This window comes from Tasmannia lanceolata, unplaced genomic scaffold (genome assembly GCF_043159265.1).
Source record: "Tasmannia lanceolata isolate RefF3 unplaced genomic scaffold, GAP_Taslan_0.1 ptg000002l, whole genome shotgun sequence".
Classification (NCBI taxonomy): domain Eukaryota; kingdom Viridiplantae; phylum Streptophyta; class Magnoliopsida; order Canellales; family Winteraceae; genus Tasmannia; species Tasmannia lanceolata.
In genome coordinates, this window is record NW_027518679.1 from 55,000,424 (window position 1) to 55,026,037 (window position 25,614).

General features: G+C 39.1%; 1 protein-coding gene and 1 long non-coding RNA gene across 4 annotated transcripts; one reads left to right on the forward strand and one right to left on the reverse strand.

Moving 5' to 3' along the window:
- Positions 1-6,180: 6,180 nt before the first annotated feature.
- LOC143887173 (uncharacterized) lies at positions 6,181-7,897 on the reverse strand. Its single transcript, XR_013254091.1, has 2 exons — positions 7,750-7,897; positions 6,181-6,599 (listed from the first exon to the last, which is right to left on the reverse strand). It is a non-coding gene; the product is annotated as an uncharacterized LOC143887173 (long non-coding RNA).
- An 8,723-nt stretch (positions 7,898-16,620) lies between these two features.
- Positions 16,621-25,406, forward strand: LOC143879435 (CDK inhibitor P21 binding protein). 3 transcript variants are annotated; one of them, XR_013251290.1, is made up of 9 exons: positions 16,621-16,917; positions 21,579-21,652; positions 21,804-22,028; positions 22,583-22,792; positions 22,925-22,990; positions 23,175-23,264; positions 23,349-23,400; positions 24,990-25,096; positions 25,190-25,406. XR_013251290.1 is itself a non-coding variant. In XM_077381816.1 (9 exons), the coding sequence occupies exons 1-8, from the start codon at positions 16,773-16,775 to the stop codon at positions 25,086-25,088; spliced, it is 966 nt and encodes a 321-aa protein (XP_077237931.1). In that variant the 5' UTR covers positions 16,621-16,772; the 3' UTR covers positions 25,089-25,096; positions 25,190-25,406. The 3 variants fall into 3 exon arrangements, 2 of the variants coding, with proteins under 2 accessions (XP_077237931.1, XP_077237940.1); XM_077381816.1 differs by having other exon boundaries at positions 23,344-23,400; XM_077381825.1 differs by lacking the exons at positions 24,990-25,096; positions 25,190-25,406 and adding an exon at positions 23,513-24,983 and having other exon boundaries at positions 23,344-23,400.
- The last annotated feature ends 208 nt before the right edge of the window (positions 25,407-25,614 follow it).

A 25,614-nucleotide genomic window follows, 5' to 3' on the forward strand; every position in this document is an offset into this window, starting at 1 on the left:
GGCAAACCTACAAAACATGTTTTTTTCTTTCTTTCAAAAAAACGTTGTTTAAAACGAAGTTTTGCTAACTATGGTGATAACCCTACAGTTATCTCACGTGAAATCTCTCTCAGCCCTCTCTCTCTATTAGAATATATAATATCCTAATAATCCTAAAATGACAGTCTAACTTCACAGCCGAAGCTGGATAATCTTGGAAACAGGATAATCTTGGAAATTCTAAGAAATCCAATCAATCAAGAGAGATTCCCAGTGAGGCCGGTGAGGCAATTCTCTTAATTGGCCAATGACTCTTGCTCTATAAAAAAAGGGAAAGGCTCAAAGGTGGGAATTCTGAAACTATTCTCTTGCTTGTTGAGCTCTCTGACCACTCAGCCATCATATATATCTATTGCCGATTGATGGCTTAAGCATCAGAGAGCCTCCCCAGAGTTCAAATTCCGAGTGGTTTTCTAATGATTTGTTCTTGTGATCAGGTTCCGGATCTTCGCCTCAGGAACCATCTTAGCCTCACAGATTTCAGCGGCACCACCCATAAAAAATTGAACAAGCTAGGGAGAGAGAGAGAGAGAGAGAGAGAGAGAGACTACCACTTTACTCCAAAAGCTTAAGCTGTTAGAGAAAGGCTGTATTTAATCTTTTACACTCTAACACACACACACACACACACACACACAGAGAGAGAGAGAGAGAGAGAGAGAGAGAGAGAGTTTTGAATATAATGTGGAGGCTAGCTTAATTTTGTAAAAAAATAAATAAAATAAAATCAAGGGAAAGTTACAGATAGACCCCTTGTGGTTTGGCCATTTTCCGCTTTAAACTCTGTGGTTTGGAAGTTACCAAAGACACTCCCTCAACTTTCTGACATTTTTAAGTAGACCCCCTCCGTTGACGGTCTGTTAGTTTAACCTGACGGAATGACTAAAACTAACCATGGTTAATATTTTGAGGATAGAAATACCCTTTTATCACTGGTTTTAAGCCATTTGCAAAAGGGATTAGGGTTACGCCATTTCCCACCGCCGCCGCCGTCGCAGTCGCCATCTCCGGCCACCGCTGTCACCTCCACCACAGACAATGAAACCCCACCCCATGGCTACATCAAAGTATCAAACCCACATTTCAAGAAAAAAAACATTGATAAAAATAAAACAAAAAATTCCTAAAATATTTGGGTTTATGTGTAAATCATGATAATGATGTGAATGAAGACATATAAAACTCCTAAATCGATTGTTTATGTTGATGAATAAACAAGGGTTTGAATCAAACCTTAGTTCTCAGTTTTAAAGTATGAAAACCCTAATTTCAGTTGGGGAAGACGAGGGCATAACAGTCATTTCCCCCTTTCCGTCTACTCCGTCACGTTAAAAAAAACCCACGGAAAGATGAGGGGGTGTCGTTGGTAACTTCCAAACCACAGAGTTTAAAGCGGAAAATGGCCAAACCACACGGGGTGTATATGTAATTTTTCCTAAAATCGAACTATGAGATAGCTTTAGGTAGTTGACAGGTATGTCAGAGTCGTGCATGTATGAGACGGTTCGTATAATTTAAAGGCTTAAAAAGAAATTACAACAATTTAGAACCAAAGAAGAAGCTTGTAATCAAGGAGGTTTTACATGGTATATGGTCGGATAAGGCAGTATTTTTCAAAAAAGAATTCTAGGCTCACTTCATAGGATGATCCAAACCGTTCACTTGTTGGGCCATAACATAAATAGGTTGTGCCTCGAGGGGCTGCATATTATAGAAACCTCAATAGATTGGAAGATCATCCTTTGAAAATGATATTTGGGGTACAACCTATTTACGTTGTGGCGGGGCCCAACAAATGGCCTTACAGTACTTTTTGAAAAATATTGGACTACACCCAGCACCATATAAAATCTTATACTAAATAGAGGGGTGCATATATCAAAACAGGATGTTTCAACCGTTCCATGTCTCACCAAGCAATCTATTATCTATTATAATATATCTGGATGGGGGTTTCACTGTTCACGCCCACGTGGACAGCTCCCCCATCCCGCTTGAGATCTACGGGGCGCTTTCCTCCTAACAAGAGAACGTATTGGTATTGGATTCCCAGTTTAGTCTCCTAATTCCTTTCCATTTTTTCTTCTTTTGGACTCTATTAAATAAGGATTAATAGCAATAGGGATTCAGTTACTATTTCTTATACCATTTAATAGTTTCCTAATAGGAAAAGTTCCCTAATAATGTGGCACACACCCTTGTTTTTTGGATTTTTTTAGCCTAAATAGAATAGTATTTTGAGAGAGATTTTCAGTCCTTGCTATTTTATTCTGATTTCCATCTCTCTCTCTCCCCCGTTGTTTCTCAATTTCTCTCCATGTTCTAGGTTCTTTTCTGCAGGTCTCTCTCTCTGTTTATCGATGGTCTTGGGCAGGCAAAATAGTCGGCTAGCTCTTCAAATTTGGAGCCGGATATTGGAACCGATGGCGTCCTCCTTGGTGTTTTCTATCCTATACCACCAACGATTTGGATTTTCTTCTAAGATTTTATTTCAGTCTTCCCAGTTTCTATTAATGATGCCAGCAAACCTTAATCCTATCATATTCAACAAGGTATTTTTCATTGTCATCGAGCATCCGGGATTCTGACATCTAATTTTTCTTCTTTTTTCAGCGGCAATGGGAAGTCATGCTCGGAAATGCGTATGTCGGATGCACGGTTGGTCCCTGAATTTCATTATTAATGGTGATTTCTCAAACTCCAAAACGAGCAGGGCCTAATTGTACATTATTTTTGTTTGCTCCAATGGATAAAATGGCATAGTTCACCTGATTTCCTCCTAATCTACTGTATGTTAGTTAGTTTTTCACCTGATTTCCTCCTAATCTACTGTATGTTAGTTAGTTTTTTACCTGATTTCCTCCTAATCTACTGTATGTTAGTTTTTTTCTTTCCAGTTTTGTTATTAATATATTTCCATTGATACCATTGTAATTACATAGCAGTAATTTCATTATGCCGCCCTTATTCCGTATTCCATATCAGTATATTTCCATTTATTTCCATTGATACCATTGTAATGACATAGCACTAATTTCATTATGCCGCTCCTATTCCGTATTCGATAGCATTGTAAAGAACATGTAAAACCTAAACAAATGGATGACAATGGACCTACCAAAGCTTAGGTTTAATAGCGAAAGAAAATAAAGAGAGCTAATAAAATCTACAAGTTCTCAAGGGCAATGGAGTTTCACCGGTCTTCAATGGAGTTTTAGGAGAGGCAATGGAGCTTCAGTACTTGGCTTGGGGAAGAAGAAGGTAAAAAAGGTGAAAAAGGTTGGTGAAATGCATTGGGATCCGTTTCTCAAAAAGGTTGAGGGAAAACCAAGTAAAGGGCATTCTTGTCTTAAAAAATGCATTGGGATCCGTTTCACCCCGTTCTCATAATTTAGAAAAGAGACTCCTTTTCTCATAATTTCAGTTAATAGTCCCATTTTTTTTTATCATTTTCCCTTAGATAAATGCAACTTTTATCTGTTTAAAAATTTTTAGCTTGAGAAAAACATATTCAAATCAAAATCTCTCAAAGATCCTTCTTCACTAAGAAAATTCAAAGTTCAAGGTTCCTTCGCATTGTTACGGTCCTAAGTGGGGCCTTACTTAGGTATTGGGCTAGTTGCGATCCAGTTTAAACGCGTTAGGCTAGGCCCTTTAAACCTGTCCCATGCTAGGCTGGGTCCCACGTAGTCCAATACCTAAACAGGACGCTACTATGGACCTGCAACAATAGCTCAGGTGAAGTCGTAAATTGTTGAAACGTGAAAACAAATCCACATAACGTTCCTTGAGTAGAGAATTGTGGGCAGACTAACGCTTTTTGACGTGAAATCATGTTAGAAGTGGGGGCATTATCCTACGCAGGAATTAATAGTGTGCAATAATAATAAGCGTTGTAGAATCATATTTTCGAAGTTTAGTAGATTAAAATAAAGACTCATACCATAAAATGAACAGCTATATAGTTATTAATAGAATTGTGTCAGGAAAAAACAAAGGCAGCCGTAATCATGATCTCCCCAAGCCTGTTAATAAGAACATGTGGAAATCCAAGATAAATATATAGAACTCGGGTCTAAACAATCCAATTACTAGAGCATCACTAAAACTAAATTATTTTAGGGCACGTTTGGCTGCCAGGAATTCCTTTTCATGACAAATTGGCCGTTTTCAAGGGGGAGATTAGGGTGAATTTGCTAAAAATCAGGAAACCAAATCGCTCATCTTCCCTGATGAAATGTGGCTAAAAAATCAGGAAAAGGTTGATCGGATTTTGAGTAGAGTTTTTTGTTTCCTTATTTTTAGCGGCATTTCATCACGGAAGACATACTGTCCTCGATTTGGTATCCTGATTTTTAGGAACATCACCCTCATCTCCACTTGAAAACTGTCGATTTATCATGAAAAAGAATTCATGGCAGCCAAACGTGTCCTTAGTGTTCACTGTTAGGTATACAAACTGTCAGCCAGACACAAATTATTAAAGCGAGGAGTTATATGAAACCAAAAACAAAAGAAAATTGATATTAAATATGATTAATACTAGGCTGGCGCCAGGGACGGAGCTAGGAATTTCCTCTAGAGGGCAATTTTTGCCGAAATCCTGAAATTTCTGCCGAAATTCGGTAAAGGCGCATGAAATGTTGTTTTTTTGGGCCGAAGTTTTGGCTGAAATTCGGTAAAGGAATAAAAATTAATATTTTTTTTCCAGTTTCGTCCGTTTTGGTTTCGGTGCGTTTCGGTGTCGGTCTAGACCGAAATCCGAAATTTCGGCGGATTTCGGTCGAAATTTAAAACCATGGTCATAACCATAAGTACCTTATAGGCCATGTTTGGATACCCACTAGATTTAGATGTGGATTTCTCACATTTGGCAGTTGAGATTTGGATCTGGATCAAATCCTTAAATTCCCAAATCAGCTGCAATAGTGAAAAAAGATCTGATTTTCAAATCTGTTCTGCAAGAGATTATTTGGAACATATTTGTGCCAAGTACCTTCACCCTCACTGCTCCTCGACCTTGCTGCAGCAGTAGCAAGCCGTCCATCCATCTCTCTCTCTCTCTCTCTCTCTCTCTCTCTCTCTCTCTCTCTCTCTCAACATGAGCATGGAAATGACTGATGTATTTTGTATCCAAAACTCAAATCCAAATCCAAATACAAAAAATGATGTATCCAAACGTGGCCTAAACGAGAGAGGTCTGGGAAGAAAAGGCGGAGATTAGGAGATTATATCACTTCCATTAAAATTTAAAAACAAGCATCATTTACATTTTTTTATGTTTATAGAAAGTTAGTGGTTGATTCTTGTTATGAGACAATTTCTAACTCAATCGACTAAAGGGATGCAACTCGGGCCGGGCTTTCCAAAACCCTACCCTACCCGAGAATTATCTCGGGTTGGGTCGGGTTTAATTTTTTACAGGAAAACCCGAGATTCCTAAACCCGACCCTCCCCAAGACAGTTTCTCGGGTTGGGTCGGGTCGGGTTTTCATTTTTTAGCGTAGGATAGTGACTAATTTTGAAGATTGTAGGAAAAAAACATATCTTCACTCCAAAAATTTCTAAATTTATGTCATCAAGTGTATAACTTTAAGAAGGACACTATATTTTCACATAACAGACATGATCACCCCAATCAAAATAATTGTATCAATATATTGGAAAATAATGTTCTATGTTATTCAAGAATCACAGTACAACAATTGGAGTCGGGTCGGGTTTCGGATTTTTTTTCTTTAAACCCGGCCCTACCCAAGATTGAGTCGGGTTTTCCAATTTAAAACACGACCCTACCCAAGACCCATGATTTCTAAACCTGACCCATGTTATTTTCGGGTCGGGTCGATGCGGGTTGGGTAAAACCCGACCCGAGTTGCAACCCTAGGTACCATACGACTTTATTGAAATTGAGTATGATAGAAAAAAAGGCGTATAGAAAAAGGTTGCCACGTGTTGCACTCACGTCGTCCAGGATTTCGGGTTGCCACATGTTGCACTCACTTCGTCCAAGATTTCGTTTTACACATATACTATATGGTGTTGAAGCAACTACAAGGTTTAAACTTAACATTAGAAAAGGGTCAGAAGACTTTGTTAAGTTGCTACATTGGGGAACCTTTCTTTTTCTACAAGGAAAAATAAGATAAAACTGAAATTTTATTATTATTCCATGAAATATCTAATTTCATACAATTAGAAAAGGGTCATCATAAATATACTAGAGGAGGGTGGCCGAAGGAAGAAAAGGGGGTGGAATTATTACTTCCCCTCATCTTTTCAGAGGACATGAGTGTAATGGTGCATTCACATAATGTTGCATACGGCAGTAGCCACATCTAGGGCAGTGCGAATAGCGTCCGCCACATCAGAGGCATTGCCAATCATGTCCCCAAAATCAGCCGCATTGCCAGTCATGTCGCACCCGTAAAAGCTTTTGCCAGTTCAATTGCCACGTGGACAATCACCTTAAAAATCATGAGAGTTATTTTCCCTCCTTTCCCATTTCCTCCCCGTGACCCTTTGGTTTCTTCTCCTTCCCCTGCTAAGCCACTACTCCCCTGGCAGAGAATGAAACAAAGATCAATTTCTCAAGTAACATTATGTCCTTGTCAACATTTCTGGCGGAAAGCTTATTTATTTGACTTTTTTTCATTCTATGATTTGGAGGGAAATGATATGATTATGATAAATTTAGAGGGATTTGTTAGACAATTTTGAGAATCTGCTAAAAAGTGAGCCTGTGGTTGTTCTCTCTGCAAAAGTGAGCTGCTAAATTGCTTTCCGCTAAATTGACTAGGGAAAGGATTTCACACAACAATGTTTTGAGAGAAATTATATGGTGCCCGACCATCAAGTAGCATGAAGGTGGTACTTCAAAAGCATGGTTTTAAATTTCGACCGAAATCCGAAATTTCAGATACCGGTGGGGACCGAAACCGAAATTTTTCGAAATTCAATTTTTCGCCATTTACCAAATTTCGGTCCAAAATTTGGAACCAAATTACCAAATTTCAGGCAGAAATTTCGGTTTTTGGTGGTATCCGAAACGGTTACCGAAACCGAAATTTTAAACCATGTTCAAAAGTACCACCCTTAATATTTGATCCAACAGCAGCCTCTTAAAAAGTACCTTTTTTACGGTACTTGACGGTCGGGCATCATATAAAAACTCATGTTTTGATATTTTCACTAGTCTTGTCTTTTAATATTTGAAGAGCCGTCAAAAGTTTATTACAGTTCCTTAAAAGTTCTCAAAAGGCAATTAAAGAAGAAAATACAAACTGTGCCTGTGCATATATTAAAACATGATTGTGCCGATTTCATTTCCTTAAATTTAAGGTCCCTCTAAATAAAAATTGAATAGGGTTGCTTTAAATTATCCTTTTTGTTTGTAAAAAAAATTAGGCCCTGTCTGGATTGCAGGGATTTTCTCGAAAAAAGTTTGCAAAGGAAAAATATTTCTAAAATTTCTTACTTTTTTTACACACAAAAAATGCTTATTTACACCATCCTTATTAAATTTTTACTCAAGTGACTTCAATTTATGATAATATCCATCTAAATTAACCACAATCATATCATTTCCCTCTAAATTGTGGAAAGAAAGAACCCGAGAAAATAAAATCCTGTCAGAAATGTTTTTCTTGCAATCCAAATAGTGAATGAATTACGTATCTCATAAGTTGGCACCAAAGTTTGCAAAATTACCTTTCCGTCACTGTAGGTTTCTCGGACGGCCTCCATTGGGATCTTTTGAGTTCAAGAGGGGCGAGGGATTTGGAGACGTGGATGAGTAGTTAGCCTTAAATAGAGAGAGGGTTCCAGTGGCGCCATATATATATATATATATATATATATATATATATATATATATATATATATATATATATATATATATATATTTTTATTTTATTTTATTTTTTCCTATGGTTCAAGAGGGACATTCCTTTGGCACACCCACGAGACCAAAGTGGGCCACGCCTTATGTTCATGCACCGACAAAACGACCTTTCATTGTCTCTATGTTATACCTCTCTATTTTTTCCATGAAGAAATTTCGAATGTTGAAAGTTTTTTTCCCACCAATCATTTTCTACACGTCAAGTATGTCATGTGGAGGCCACTGTAATGAATGTTAAGCTCTTTTCCACAAATCATTTTCTATGCGTTTTCTAGGCATCAAGTGTGCCACCTAGAGGTGATTAGTTCCATTGATCCAACCGGGGAACTCAAGTCATTTAGATCGGTTGCTGTAAGGATAGGGACGAGCCTTTATCTCGGTGGGGAAAATTCTAGCTAGTACCATGATTTAATTGCATGTACTTTTTGATATAAGGGATTTATTAATGACTTTCGCCTAAAGGGCCGGCATTTCACGAAAGGCTGTTCCATGACAGAGCAGCCGCCTCAGACGAATAAAATGAATAAGACAAAATCCGAAGAAAATTGAGCATGTGTGGCTTCTCTCGTGCGAAATGCCCTTCTGCAAAAGACCCTAGCAAATCTTTTTTTTTTTAAATAGTAATTAAAGATTTGTTAATAAGGGCGACTACGACCAAGGTCGTCACGATCAATAGGCATTTATGGGCCCCACCTGTGCTTTCTCTCTATACTAAAGTATAATGGTTCGAAGATGCGAACAGTCCAGAGCTCCAAAGATGCCATTTTTTTTTTTTCCTTTCTCTCTATTAGCCTGCTAATCCCCAGTTTGTGCCATACAATCACGGGTTTGGCCGAAAAATGAATAGTACGAATCTGAATCCCATCTGAATACAAGATAAATTTTGGATCCAATTAGCCTTAACCAATAGGTTGATCCCACACACATGAACACAATCTAGATCACCAAAAGATGGACCCCACTATAAAGTTTTCCTCCAATTGAGCCTTTTACAATTGCTAAATATGCATCACTATCTACCACAGCTCTGATCTTTGTTTCCTGCCCTCACCAAGAAAATCTTTTCCACACCTAACTATGGCCGGGTTTTCTCACATTGACTCAATTTCCACCTGCCTTCAGGATCTTGAATTTGAGATCACTGAACAGAGACAAGAGAATTAGTTTCAAGTCTCAACACGGCTCTTTCTGAGAGAAGCAGTTGAAGCTAAGAAAAACAACTTTCGTGATTGTTTGAGCCCACCTGTACCTTCTCTCTTTACTAAAGTCTTTGATAGGAAGTAGGATGGTAGTAAAATTTTATCCTTATCAATATGTTTCTATAAGTTGCGCTAAAGCATCTTGTCCTTGAGTGTGGAAATCATTTCCAAAAACTAACTTTTCCCTTTTGTGTCATAGCTCTTGTGTGTTGTCGGAGGGAGGGATCATTAAAACAAGACAGTGGTGTACCTTGATGTACCGGTTGTGGCTTAACAAACGGTAAAAATGAGTGAATTTATCCCTCGAGGGGGTGAATTTGTTACCGAATCCAATAGTAGAGAAAAATAAGTCATCCAACCACTGGACGGAAAACAATTAAGGGAAATGAACCCCCCCCCCCACGGATAAAATCCCCCCTTTAACGGTTTTTGTGAGAAGGTTCACTGATTGAGGATAAATTCACCCACTGTTAACGTTTTTCTTTTGCTTTAAAACTTAACAGATAATGTTAAAGGGGAAAATTTTATCCGAGGGGGGGAAATATCATTCCCCAACAATTAAATGAAACTGATGGAATATCCATCCTTCTAGAGAAAGAGAAGAAAAATCATTCTACGCGGCTAACAACACCATCATGGACCAAAGTCCCACTGCCCAGCTAGTACGGCTTTGAAGAGATCAACGGAGGATGTATGAGGTCGATCGAAAATTATCATAAATTTTAAATTGATTTTTCCACATCATGCGTACACACCTCCTATATACCATCAGACCAATCACTCTAATGGTGTTTGCTTTCAAAATGTCCGTGGACAGCAAATTTGGCGTAAATTCACTAACACGAAAATTGGAGAACAAATTACAAAGAAATATTGTAATTAAAAGAAAATGGTACAACTTTATGGAGTCCTCTGATTAACGATCAAATTGAAGAAGTCAACGATCGGTGTGTTGAAGACGAGGGCTTTCGTAGCGTAATCATCGTTCTTCGATGTTTGAAGATGTGCGAACTTCACTCCGGGTGTTAAAGTATAAAAGATAAATAACGCCTTTCTCCAACAGCTTAAGCTTTTGGAGAAGTTGGTTAGTAAACATGGTATCAGAGCCAAAGGTCTAGAGTTCAAACCTCCCGGATAGCAAAAATCCACATGCGATGGTCGGCCCAAAGTGGGACCACATGTGCCACATGTTTGCCAAGTGGGCCACACGTGCGGGGAAGTGTTAAAGTATAAAAGATAAATAACGTCTTTCTCCAACAGCTTAAGCTTCTGGAGAAGTTGGTTAGTTAACACCGGGCTTCGCGCTTTATCGCTTGCGAACATGTTTTGATTTTCTCCAATGAAGGGCCTTTGTTTGGTGGCTTGATCTTCGCGGAGAATTTTTTCAAGTACTTGATTTGTTTTCTCTTGGATCCTCTTGGCTTCTTCTTTTTCTTCCTTTGCTTTTCTTTTTGTTGCTTTCTCTCCTTGCTTACCTTTTTTGCTATCCCTTGAAAAAGAGAGGAAAGACCCCTCCCACATGCAATAACTACGCACACAACCACTTGCATAGTGGTGTAAGTGGTTGTGGGACCCACTGCTTCTTTGTTTTGGTTTTGGTTGTGGTGAATGTACTTGAAATGGTGGCCCTCGGGCTTGCCACTTTGCTGGCCTCCCATTTGGGCTCAAGTGGGACCATTTACATGTAAAACCCATTTTTTATGGGTAGGGCCCGCTTAGGGATTTGAAGGGCAATTTTGTAACTTAAAAAATGGACATTTTTCTTTTGATGCCCACAACGTCGAGTATTACTGGAAGCCCAAAGCCTATAGCAAGTGTCAAGACTATAGCCACTTGACCAACAAATGCCACAAATCTCAGCAATGTCTAAAAAATTCCGAATCAAGAATGGGGGCAGTGAACCAAAAGAAGCACTATGAAAGAGAACCCATTGCAGCCACATACAAAAAAAGGTAAATGGAGGCAAATTTTGTAATAAAGGGAAAACCTAGAGAACGTACGAAATGATGTGCTCCAGACTCTCCCCAAGTAGTAAACAGTTTTTCAATCCTTGATCACTTGGAAGAAGAAGCCCCTGCGAAGCAAGACTCAACTCACACCTAGACCTGGCAAATAGTGACCTGGCCCACCCATAATTTATAGGTCTAGATCACCAAATTAGTGACCCGTTGAAATTTGACCTCACCCGGTCCAAAACTAGGCCTGGCTGGGTAAACCTGCGAGAGCCCACAAGTGCCTGCAAAGAACCAAATGATCGAGATTTTATATGGTGTGAGCCCTTAAAGTCCCGCATTTTTCAAGTAATGAATGGACCACATCATAGGATGATCTAAACCGTCACAACGTAAATATGTTGTGCCCCAACAATCATTTCCATGGGCGCTTAGTCATGAAATGAATTTTTGAGATTTTATATATCGGACAGCCGTGTAGTCCAAAAATAGAGTGAGACCGAGACCCATTGGACTTTGGTGATCCGAAACCTTCATTTGTTGGGGCCTGACATAGATAGGGGGCGCCCAAAAAATCTTCTCTGCAGAGTGATCTTAACCCTCCAATCTGTGGAGGTTTCTATAGTGTGCCGTCCATTTTAAACTTCCACAAGTCAGAGGGCTAGGATCATCTTATGCAAAAGATTTTCTGGGCACACCCAAGTGAATGGTTTCGATCACCTAAATAAATAATGTGGGCCTCAGTCGTACACCAATAATTTCACAGAGTTTTTAGAAAAATGATATTTGTCCCCCTTAAACGGATAAAATAACGGTTTCTGTGAGAATTGTTCACTGCTTGAGGATAAATTCACCCCCTGTTAACGTTTTTCTATTCCTTTAAAACTTAACGAATAACGTTAAAGGGGGGATTTTATCCGTCAGAGTTTTCTTATTCTCCCTCCAAATTCCCTGAACATAAACCCTAGCCCCATCTCTCGAACTGAACGTCGATTTGAGAAGAAAACCTTCAAACGCTTAAACCCATTAAACCATTTTTTTTTTCCCGATATAATTACAAGCCATGCCTGGACGGAAAACTAAACGGAGTCGCTTCTCAAAATCTCAACTCCTTGCTTTCTCCTCCTTTGCTTGCTCCATCGCTCGATTCCCATCCAACGGCAAAATCAAGCGCAAATCTCTCTCCAACTACACTGAGAAATGGCCAAACCCTCTGAGAAAAGATGAATTGAAAAATTGGAGAGGAAATCATATTCTGCGAAGTGGCAATGTAGGTGAAACTTCATTTAAAACTTTTACAATAAAAACAACTCGCATTTTAGGAAAACATTTAAAACTCCATTTACTTTTAGGCAAGACATTGTTGGCCATACTTCGAAGAAGAGTACCAAACAGCTCGAATCTTCTGATGAGGAAGAGCAGGAAGTAAGTGTTATTTTTACCACCCCCCCCTGTCAAAGATATGAACCGTTCAGTTGTTAGGCCCCAATGTAGAGATACGTTGTCCCACAAAATTAATCTCCATTTTTTTTTTTTTAAGTGATAGGGGTACAACACAATGACTTCTCAGGAGTAGACCTGGCAAACGGGTGGGTCGGGCCGGGTCAACCCGCGAGTGATGCGGGTGCGGGTCACACGGGTCGGGTCAGGAGTTGACCTGCAATTTTGCGGGTCGGAATTTAGGTGACCCGCGCGGCCCGCGGGTGGGACGGGTCAACCCCCGGGTCACCCGCAAAATGGGGATTGTAATTCTCATGATTTGACCGTAAAAGTTTTTCCAGTAATTGTCATAACTCTCTACATGTTGTTGGTATTTTTCTCGTAATTTTATAACTTCATAACCATTTATACGTAATTTTTCATTTAAAACTTTATAACTCAGTTATTTTACTTTTTTTTTTTTTTTTGTAATGATTAGGTTTTTTGCTTTTTGTCGCATCTTTCACCGAGTATGACCACATGCTGTAAAAATGAGGGTGCCCGCGGGTTGACCCGACCCGGCCCGTGTTTTTGCGGGTTGGGTCAACCCGCGTGTTAGTTTTGACGGGTCACTAAAAGTCAGACCCGTGCCCGCAAATTTGCGGGTGGGTCAGGTCGACCCGCGGGCACGGGTTGCTTTTGCCAGGTCTACTCAGGAGAGAATCATCTCCATTGGATGATCCTAACTCTTCGATCTGTAGAGATTTCTATATGATGTGGTTTTTCTACAAAATTTCTATATGAAATGGTTTTTCTACAAATTAGAGGGTCAAGATCATCCGAACCATTCATTTGACGGAACCCGATGTAAATAAGCCTCTCCCCAAAAGTCATCTCCATATGATGATCCTAAGTCACCTATTTGTAGAGGCTGATTTAGGGTTTGGATCATCCTAAGGAGATGATTTAATGGTAAATGCCTATTCATGTTGTGGCGCAACAACAGGTGAGCGGTTTGGGTTTTTGAACCATTCATTGTTGGGCCCCTTCAACAATTGAACGGTTCGCATCTTTGAACCATTCTACTTTAGTATAGAGATAAAGTAAAGGTCACAAGTGGGGCCCGTAAATGCCTATTTTTTGTTTCGATCTTCAAAGGATCTAAACCATTCATTGTCATTGTTGGCCCCCACCTGTACTTATTCTCACAACCATTCATTGTTGGCCCCACCTGAACTCTCTCTTCTTCTTTCTTTGATAGCAAGATACTCAAATTTTATGAATTAGTCATTGTTGGGCTCAAAGAAAGACCATCCAAACCGTTGATTGATAGCAAGATTGTCATTACTGAGCCCACCTGTACTCTCTCTCTACTAAAATCTTTGATAGGAACTAGGGCTCAAAGAAAGATCAAAGTCCCATTGCCCAGCTAATACGGCTTTGAAGGGATCAACGGAGGATATATGAGGTCGATCAAAAATTATCATAAATTTTAAATTGATTTTTCCACATCATGCGTACACACCTCCTAGATACTAGGGGTGCAAGTTTGGTCCTGTCAGCCCTGACCCGCCCTGAGCCCGAACAGGATCAGTACTGGATTTTCTAACCCTGAGGGCGGGTCAGGGTTCATTTTTTTAGACCCTGACTCAGGTCGAGCGGGTTTTGGGTTAATGCCTCCGGTACCTTGACCCGGCCCGACCCTAAGATTTCTATTATAGAATTAAACCAATGCATGTTTCTTTTGCTAATGTTTTCTATTATCTTGGATTGATGTTTCTTTAGATTATTATTATTAATTGTCTCTGTTGCCCGTCATGTTGTTGAATTCATATTGTCTTATTTTGTTCCCTTTCTCTGTTTATTGATCATTTTGTTCCATATGATAAGTGGTTGCTTTATTTTTGGCACTCTTAACAGGTATTTACACTAGGGTTAATTAGGGCCAATCAGGGCGGGCCAGGGCCAGCATAATACCCTGTAGGGGGGGTAATGGGTTGAGGTTTTCCGGCCCTGACTCAGGGTCACGGCGGGTCAGGGCCGAGATAATGGGATCCAGGGTTGGGCTAGGGTTTTGAAAAACCCGACCTTGTTGCAGCCCTACTAGATACCATCAGATCGATCACTCCTATGGTGTTTACTTTGAAAAAACCGAGTATTACTGGAAGCCCAAAGCCTGTAGCAAGTGATAAGACTTTATCCACTTGACCGACAAATGCCACAAATATCAGCAATGCCAAGAAAAAATTCTGAATCAAGAATGGAGGCCAATGAACCAAAAGAAGCTCCATGAAAGAGAACCCATTCTAGCCACATAGAAAAAAGGCAAAAGGAGGAAAATTTTGTAACAAAGGGAAAAACTGTAGAAGGTAAGAAATGATGTGCTTCATGTAGACTCTCCCCAACTAGTAAACAGTTTTTTCAATTCTTGATCACTTAGAAGAAGAAGCCCCTGCCAAGCGAGACCCAACTCACACCTAGACCTTGCAAAAGTGACCCGGACCCAGTCTGCCCATAATTTACAGGCCTGGGTCACTAAATTAGTGACATGTTGAAATTTGACCTGACCCAGCCCGCTGTCGAAACTAGGTCGGGCTGGGTAAACCCGCGAGTGCCCGTAAAAACCCAAATGATCGAGATTTTATATGGCATAAGCTCTTATAGTCCGGTATTTTTTAGAAAGTAATGTACAGTCCAAATCATAGGATGATCTAAACCATCCATATAATGGACCAAAACATAAAGATGTTGTGCCAAAAAAATTATTTCCATGGGTCATGAAATGAATTTTAAAGATTTTACATGGTGAAGTCCAAAAGTACAGTAAGACTGATACCATTGGATTTTGGTGATCCAAACTAGGGCTGCAACTTGGGTCGGGTAAACTCGAATATAGCTTGGGTTGAGTTCATGTTTCTCGGGTTTCAGGTAGAGCCGGGTTTGAAGGGGCCCGACCCGACCAGAAAATAGCTTGGGTTGGGTTCATGTTTCTTGGGTTTCGGGTCGAGCCGGGTTTGAAGGGGCCCGACCCGACCAGAAAATAGCTTGGGTTGGGTTCATGTTTCTTGGGTTTCGGGTCGAGCCGGGTTTGAAGGGGCCCGACCCGACCTGACCTGATCCAAGTTACTTAAGTTATAGTATGCATTTTTTTTTTCTAAAACTTTATTACTTTAAAAGTGAAAACTTAAAGTACAACTCACGCTCGCATGCAATCATAGGGACTCTTTCCATCTTTTATTTGTTTTCCCCCTTTAGCTCTAGGGTTTCAAATTTGAACTAAATAGTTAATGCACTAAATAGTTTGTTGTTTATCTCATATGAGTATAATCATTTTCATTTGATATAATGCATCAATTTATTCTCTTTGGACTAGTTATTAGTTAATGCACTAAAGAGTTTGCCATGTTTGAGTTTTTCTAGTTCTATGAGTTGAGTTGCCTTGCCAGACAAGAGTTTTCTTTAAAACATTGTGTCAACATAAAAAAACCGGACCCAATCCGATCCGACCCAAGATTTATCATGCGTAGCGCCGGGTTTGGGAATCGTGGGTTTTCCGGAAAAAAACCCGACCCGACCTGACCTGAGATATTTCTCGGGTAAGGTTGGGTTCTTCAAAATCCGACCCCCGGCCCGAGTTGCAGCCCTAATCCAAACCCTTCATGTGTTGGGGTGTTAAAAAATACAGTGAAACCGAGATCCATTGGATTTTGGTGTTCCAAACCCTTCATTTGTTGGGGCCTGACATAGATAGGGGGCGCCCAAAAAATCTTCTCTGCTGATCTGTGGATGTTTCTATAGTGTGCCGTCCATTTTAAACCTCCACAAGTCAGAGGGCTAGGATCATCTGATGCAGAAGATTTTCTGGGCACACCCAAGTGAATGGTTTCGATCACCTAAATAATGTGGGCCTCAGCCGTATACAAATAATTTCAGAGTTTTTAGGGTATTTTTAGGGAAATGATATTTCCCCCTTAAACGGATAAAATCACCCCATTTAACGGTTTCTGTGAGAATGTTTCACCGCTTGAGGATAAATTCACCCCCTCTAACGTTTTTCTTGGTCTTTAAAACTTAACGAATAACGTTTAGGGGGGATTTTATCCGTCAGAAGGGGCAAAATATCATTACCCTTTTATAGTTTTCTTATTCTCCCTCCAACTTCTCTGACCCTGAACATAAACCCTAGCCCCACTGAGAGGAAAACCTTCAAACGCTTAAACCCATTTGACTACTTTTTTTTTCCCGATATAATTACAAGCCATGCCCGAACGGAAAACTAAACGGAGTCGCTTCTCAAAACCTCAACTCCTTGCTTTCTCCTCCTTTGCTCGCTCCATCGCTCGATTCCCATCCAACGGCAAGATCAAGCGCAAATCTCTCCGAAACCCCCCTTCTAAATCTCTAGGTAACGTTGTACGATCATATCTCTGATCTGTGATTTCTAGGGTTCTAAAACCACCAAATAATTTACTTTTTGCGCAATCTGTTTTTTTTTTTGTAGGGTTCTAAACCCTAGAAAAAATTCTTTGTTTTAGGTTAGAGATTCATCGCATGTGATAAAGACTCGGAACAATCATTGCCAATTTCAGTCAGGGATGTAACAATGATTACTGTCATTTAATCTGTCACTAATTAATCAATCGAGAGAATCAATTCTGTTTAGCATTTATAAATTATCATGTCTTTTGCTTCAACGAGATTGGAGATCTGTTCTCGTTGCAATTGATAGGTTTTTTGTGTTTTTAGATTGGTTAAGGAAAATTGCAGACAGGGGCAAGTAATCAAAGGCACTTCTATTCAAAACACTTTATTCATGTAGTATAAGTTTCCAAATCGATCCATAGGAAGGTCCAAACTGTCTATTTGGATCTTCCTATCGTGGGGGCTAATTTATCACTGCCCAAACTAATCCGCTCAATAGCCCCTCAATTGATTGATCCTACAGTTGGGATCGTGTGGTAGTGACATTGAGATCGGATCCAAAAGTAACCACGGAATAAGATGCTCTTGGGAAGAGAAATTCTAAAACGATGCGTACTCTTATCCTACTTGATCAAGATGACGACGTCCACATATAAACAACCCTCATTGAATGACCAATTAAGAGCTCCATACATGTGTGGGGAATGAGGATAATAATGACCCCCACGCACTCCTAATATCAATGGGTCATATTATCCTAGCCGTTGATCTTTGGAAATGCCTCCGAAGGCTGGTATTTATCCTAACAGGTTGATTTAAGATATATGGGGGTCGATTTATCACTGCCCGTGATTTATTGTAATAATATTGTGCCACATTGAAACTCAGCTGATGTGTGAGAGTGTGGTCAAATAATTGTCTTTTAAGATGAAACATAAAAGTTTCTTTTAGATTGTGAGAAATACAGGAATTGAAAAATTGGGTGCAATCAATCAGTAGAATTTTATGGAATCGTTTATTGTTTTACTTTTCCATGGACTGTTGTGGAAGTAGACAGAGCTTTCATTTTATTTTTTCCTGAACCGATTGAGAAAAAAAGATTAAAAGAATATACTGTACTATAGATGGATAGTGTTCTTCAACGGTATATTTAGCCAGTGTGTATGCCAACAGTATTGGAGATGCTCAGAGGATTGCAAAACCGTATGGGTCCCACACAACAACAGTTATCTTCATCCATGGTTATCTTTCCCTTGCATTAAGCACTCAGTTACATGTTCTATCATATCTTTTAGATTGTATCTTTATCTGTTGTATATTTTAGATTTTATCTCTTGAACATCTCTCTCTTATGTCACGGGAATGGTGACGTCGGAACATCGGTTGATGGCGATACGACGAAAATAATAGCCGAAGATATGCATCGACAGATTGATCATCCAAAAGAGATCCAATGTACCGAAAGGATCAAAAGGCTAAATGGGTAATTCGTGCATTTACACAAATAATAACTGAAGGGTATTTTGGGCATTCCAAATTTCTTTTAATTCAGTGTAATAAGGCTTACCTATAAAAAGGCCAATTACACTTGGTTGTTTTCAGTTTTTAGAGGTCATTGTTTCATTTTTGGGGAATTTGAATTGGACGGAGAACAAATCTGAGATCTGAAAATTACAGTTCTTTGGAGGAATTATTGTATGAATTTTCATTTAAAAAAAAAATGGAATAGTGTGAGGAGATTTTGATTCCGTCAAGTTAGAAGCGTCACATGCTTTGAGTTTCATCTGTTGGTTGCCTCGATGTAAGAGTTATGAGCATGGTGTTAGTTCATACTGTATTACAACTTTTGATCTTTGTCTCCATACCCCGATGCTCTTACATGGCCGAGCATTTGCTCGAATCAGTCATAAGGAAGAATGTGGGAGGTCGTTGTTTGAGATTTTTGGCTTTAGAATTGCATCAAGGTATGTATAGAAGTAACGTCTCAAGTCCACATCTGTTTGATTTTTTTATACGAACTTATGCAAAATTGAGGACATTTGAGTTGGCGTTTGATGTTTGCCATTACTTGGAAGAGAATAGGTTCACCTCCAGTCACATAAGTTTCAGCACATTGATCCATGCCATGCGAAATTCAGTCATAATGTATTGGTCTGGGTATTTTTTTTCTTTTCTAAAAAGACATTTTATTGGTTTTCCATTTAAAACTCCATTTAAAACTTTTACAATAAAAAAACTCCACATTTTAGGAAAACATTTAAAACTCCATTTAAAACCTACTAATTCTATAGTTTTATACTTAGTTATTTTTTTCATTTTTGTTTACTTTTAGGCAAGACATTGATTGGCCATACTTCAAATGATGGGAGTTTTAAATGGAAAACCAACAAAATGTCTTAATCACAATAAGCGTGCAAGTCAAGCTTTGCAAAGTATTTTCCTTGGATCGAAGTCCTAACAAGGTAGAATCACAGTTGCATACACTAATTTCTCCAAAGAATTGTAATTTTCAGATCTCAAATCTGTTCTCCGTCCAATTCAAATTCCCCCAAAATGAAAAAATGACCTCTAAAAACTAAAAACAACCAAGTGTAATTGGCCTTTTTATAGGTAAGCCTTATTACACTGAATTAAAAGAAATTTGGAATGCCCAAAATACCCTTCAGTTATTATTTGTGTAAATGCACGAATTACCCATGTAGCCTTTTGATCATTTCGGAACGTTGGATCTTTTTCGGATGGTCGATCCGTCGATGACCTCTAAAAACTAAAAACAACCAAGTGTAATTGGCCTTTTTATAGGTAAGCCTTATTACACTGAATTAAAAGAAATTTGGAATGCCCAAAATACCCTTCAGTTATTATTTGTGTAAATGCACGAATTACCCATGTAGCCTTTTGATCATTTCGGAACGTTGGATCTCTTTCGGATGGTCGATCCGTCGATGCACATCTTCGGCTATTATTTCCGTCGTATTGCCATCAACTGATGCTTCGACATCACCACTCCCGTGACATAAAGAAGAGATGTTCAAGAGATAAAATCTAAAAGATACAACAGATAAAGATACAATCTAAAAGATATGATAGAACATGTAACTGAGTGCTTAATGCAAGGGAAAGATAACTATGGATGAAGATAACTGTTGTTGTGTGGGACCCATACGGTTTTGCAATCCTCTGAGTATCTCCAATACTGTTGGCATACACACTGGCTAAATATACCGTTGAAGAACATTATCCATCTACAATACGGTATATTCTTTTGATTTTTTTTTCTCAATCGGTTTAGGGAAAAATAAAATGAAAGCTCTGTCTACTTCCACAACAGTCCATGGAAAAATAAAACAATAAATGATTCTATAAAATTCTACTGATTGATTACACCCAATTTTCCGATTCCTTTATTTCTCACAATCTAAACTAAACTTTTATGTTCCATCCTAAAAGACAATTATTTGACCGCACTCTCACACATCAGCTGAGTTTCAATGTGACACACTATTATTACAATAAATCACAGGCAGTGATAAATCGACCCCCATATATCTTAAATCGACCTGTTGGGATAAATACCAGCCTTCGGTGGCCTTTCCAAAGATCAACGGCTAGGATAATATGGCCCATTGATATTAGGAGTGCGTGGGGGTCATTATTATCCCCATTCCCCATACGTGTATGGAGCTCTTAATTGGTCATTCAATGAGGGTTGTCTATATGTGGCCGTAAAATTGTGGACGTCGCCATCCTGATCAAGTAGGACAAGAGTACACATCGTTTTAGAATTTGTCTTCCCAAGAGCATCTTATTCCGTGGTTACTTTTGGATCTGATCTCAATGTCACTACCACACGATCCCAACCGTCTGATCAATCAATTGAGGGGCTGTTGAGCAGATTAGTTTGGGCAGTGATAAATTCGCCCCCACGATAGGAAGATCCAAATGGACGGTTTGGATCTTCCTACGGTGTGGGCTAGGATAGTCTTCTATAAGCATTTTCATTTCAAAAAAAAAAAAAAAATGGAATAGTGTGAGAGGAGATTTTGATTCCGTCAAGTTAGAAGCGTCACATGCTTTGAGTTTCATCTGTTGGTTGCCTCGATGTAAGAGCTATGTGCATGGTGTTAGTTCATACTGTAGTACAGCTTTTGATCTCTGTCTCCATGCCCCGATGCTCTTACATGGCCGAGCATTTGCTCGAATCAGCCATAAGGAAGAATGTGGGAGGTGGTTGTTTGGGATTTTTGGCTTTAGAATTGCATCAAGGTATGATAGAAGTAACGTCTCAAGTCCACATCTTTTTGATTTTTTTATACGAACTTATGCAAAATTGAGGACATTTGAGTTGGCGTTTGATGTTTGCCATTACTTGGAAGAGAATAGGTTCACCTCCAGTCACATAAGTTTCAGCACATTGATCCATGCCATGCAAAACTTAGTGGTAATGTATTGGTCTGGGTATTTTTTTTTTCTTTTCTAAAAAGACATTTTATTGGTTTTCCATTTAAAATTCCATTTAAAACTTTTACAATAAAAAAACTCCACATTTTAGGAAAACATTTAAAACTCCATTTAAAACCTATTAATTCTATAGCATTGAATTTTTTATACTTAGTTATTTTTTTCATTTTTGTTTACTTTTAGGCAAGACATTGATTGGCCATACTTCAAAGAAGAGGACCAAACAGCTCGAATCTTCTGATGAGGAAGAGCAGGAAGTAAGTGTTATTTTTTACATCCCCCCCCCCCCCCCCCCACACACACACACACACACACACACACAACAACAACAACAACAACAACAATTAAATTCATTGACTTTCTGTTATGGGTGGAATTTCTTTCTCATTATTTCTATATCTTTGGAAGGGTATCATCCAGGCGGATTTCGCTTTCTTTGATCCCAAACCTGGGGATTTTCATGGAGTGAAGATTTTGCTTCAGTCGTATATTGATAATAAGCAGTGGGATTTGAGTGGTTTTGTTGACTTGATATTGGGACAGACGACAGTCGGGACAGTAGTTAAGATAGATGATGAGGAAGATGATGGGCTATTTTCTGTTGTGACTGCCATTAATTTGGGTAGATACAAGGCAAGAATATCTCCTTCCATGTTTTCGTGTTTGGTAATTATAATGCAGTTTACATTCTACTTAGTAGACAAACCATACATGATCGTAAAGAAATCGACGGATATAAAATATTGTTGTGGAGTCAGATTAACCATTTTGCATTTTGTGGGAGTAGGTAATTAGTAATTTAATATGTTGCCTCCATCTAGTCCACAAATTTTTTTGTTCTTTTTTTTATTGCTTGGTTGGTTGAGGGGGTGGGGGGATTGACCCCTAGCTCAACTGGAAGGTGCTCTGGTGTTGCAGTGCAAGCTTGAGGTCATGGGTTCAATCCTTGCCTCGCAGGCCTTGCCTTGTAGGATCAAAAGGGAAAGGAGAGGAAAAAAACAAACACAAATTTGAATTACAATGTCATTACCATCGATTATGGACCATTGCTGCATTAATTGTCTACTCAAGGCCCCACATCCACTTTGCAGTCTCTTGATTTTTTTATGATTCAGGTCCAAAGTAGTTGAGGTTTTGCTCTTTTGTTGCTGATTCATCATTTTGACTGGTGCATTTATTCTTACCAGGATCTTCAATGCATTTGGGATCTTAAGGAGTTTCTTCTCGGAATTTGTCGTGAGAAAGATGTAACAGATGGCCTGAAGTTACTTTTGGGAGAACAAGCACAAGATGTGGGTCTCTTGGTTTCTCAACGTGTGGTGAACCTTCCTCCTCAGCTTTTACCTCCACTGTATGATGCCCTATTTGATGAAGTCTTGTGGGCCACAGAAGATGAGGTTAGGCTCATTTACTTTGAGAAAATACTTTTGAATGAGCTTTTTTGAGATGCGTCGAGAATCTCTCTAGATTTGCATGTAATTGTCAATGACTATTTCAAACTAATTCCTTTTTCATTCCATTTCTTAAAGCCAACTCAGGAGCTTCAGGATTCCTTCCGCTTTAAGTTTTATCTACTTGTCACTAAAATTTATGAGGTATCTTGTTTCTTCTTGCCACATGTACCTTTCTGGTTGACTATCAAAATCATTAAAATGCTAGGATTGGTAGAAGCCATTTTGTTACCCAAAATCTGTATATATAATATTTTACCTATATTGATTGTTATATGGTCTCACCTCACGTGTGTCTTATATATATATTTTTTTGCTAAAACCCTAGAGGAAAAGTGACCAAAGGAACGGGACATCAAGAAGTTACAACAATGATCCAGTTATATATACTAAGCCAGAAGATGAAATATTTCATAAGGTAGTGACTTTTCAATTTATTTATACTATGTTATGTTTTTGAGACGCATGCATGTGTTTATTCTCTGATCTCTTTTCAGCTCAGCTCATGGTCCTTCACTTTTCCTCTGCTCACCCAACAGTCAGCCACTCATGAGGTATGTAGCAGAGCTTTTAGTCTCGTGAGTTGTGACTTCCCTACATTTTGCTGGAAATTTCGCAGATTACTAATATGTTAGCCGTAGTTGATGGAACAAACTCATACTGCAGATAATCTTCGGTGAATAGGGCTGGCAATTTCACCCGTGAAAACGGGGATCCGGTCCGCCCGCCCAGCATGGGGCGGGGACGGGGATTTGAAAAATTCCTCGCAGTGGGACAGGGGAGGGGAGGGGCATAGGTTTGGCCCCACCCTGTTCAATATCCAATCATTAATTTATTTTATTATTATTTTCAAGTGTTTTACTATTTTTTTTGTGAGAACTAGGAATATATTTCTTATAGGCTAGTGATATTAGCACTACCATATTTTGATAAGTGCACAAATATAGCTTGTCTTTTCTTCGTATATTAGTTTTAACATTTGACAATTGTTCAAAAATTAAAAGACAAGATGAGTTAGCCGAAAATATCAAAACATGGGAGTACCAACATCAATTTCAGGGCAGGGATGGGGCAGGGATTTTGTCCCCGGAGGGTGCGGGGCGGGGATGGGGATTAGATATTCCCCGTGGGGAGTGGATTCCCCGCCAGCCCCCGGCAGCAGGGAGGGGACGGGGACGAGAAAAATCCCTCCCAGAGGGGAAGGGGACGGGGGATGCAACATCCGGCCCCGACCCGCCCCATTGCCAGGCCTATCAGTGAATGAAACGAAAAAAATATTCACCCAAGATGTTGTAATCTTATATATACCTGTCAATGGGCTGGGTAATACGAAAGTTTTTTAGGTCCAGTTCATGTTGGGCAAGACTTATTATAAGGCCATCAAGATGGGCCATGCCTGGCCCTTAAGTCAATACCTGATGGGCGATTACCAACATAATCATATTTAAAAAAAAAAATATGCATTACGTGTTTGTACGTGTGAATGTATACTTGTATGTATTGTTGTGAATTGCATATGTGAACATGACAAAAATAAATAATTTGGTTAAAAGGTAGGTCTTAAAAAAAATAGAAGTTTCTAATTTAGAACCATGCTTCTCTTTGTTACTAAAAATGGTAATCATAGCTATTGGGAAGCTGCATTCTTCCCACCCTTCGCTTTTTACTATTTCCATCTCTAGCACTCTACCTATGCTGTGTTTCTTTATCTTCAGTCTGATTTCTTTTCCTCATCCCAGTCCTTGTAACCCCAACGGTTTTCTTAGTCATACAATAAATAGAGAGGCCAAAAACTGGAGGTATCCTAGACGAGTCTCCTAGCGACGCTTAACAATGGGGCCCGCTGTTACAAGTGACACGATAGAATTTATCGTGCGGTGCCCCTAAAGGATCTGGATCCTCTTTCTTTAAAGAAGCCAACAAAACATAATTGTCATGTAATGCTTTCTCGTCCCACTCCACCTCATCCATCACCTCCTGTGTCTTCAGTAGCATGCTTAATAAGTTGTTATTTCCGGATAAAGGTTTTCCATGTTAGTTTCGCTCATTATTCTGTGTTGCAATCTTCTTCCTTGATTGTAGTTCTACAGCTTCTTTTTCCCAGCAATATGATATTCACAATGTGTATGGTGGATAATTTCAGCTAAGGAGTTACAGGTTAACTGGACTAGTCATGGCAGTAAAAGAGGACAAAATTCCTGCATTCCGAGAAGAGTTAAAATCTTTAATAGCTGAATCATAAACCAGGAGGTATAACATCTTGCACATTATACTATATTTCTTCTTCCTTTTTACCTTCTAAGCTTCTAACTGCTGCTCTGTTTGTTTCTGATATATATGCAGCATGCTTGAGCGGCCACAAGGTGCTTACTGTCTGCCATTGCACCATGCACATAGAAGGCAAGAGTTTTCCAGCTCGATTCTTATGCATTTTTTTTTTTTTTTTTTTGAAAAGGTCTTGATTAAATGAGATACACTATCTTTATGTTAACCGGCCTAATTATGCTAAAAATGCTGAGTGTATTTATAACATGATAGGCAATGAAAGCATTTTTGTCGATTTTATGGCCCTCCCCTTATCTCAGAGTGCACAATGATTGTTGAGAATCTTTTATGAGGATTACTTGCACCGGTGTTCCTATAAACTAACAGCATCTAGAAGGTTAAAAAAAGGAGACTTCTTTTGCACAAGGGCTGTTGGGAGAAACATGGTTAAAGAACTGTAGCCTTGAACTTATTTTTCTTGATAAAGGTGACTTTATTAAGTA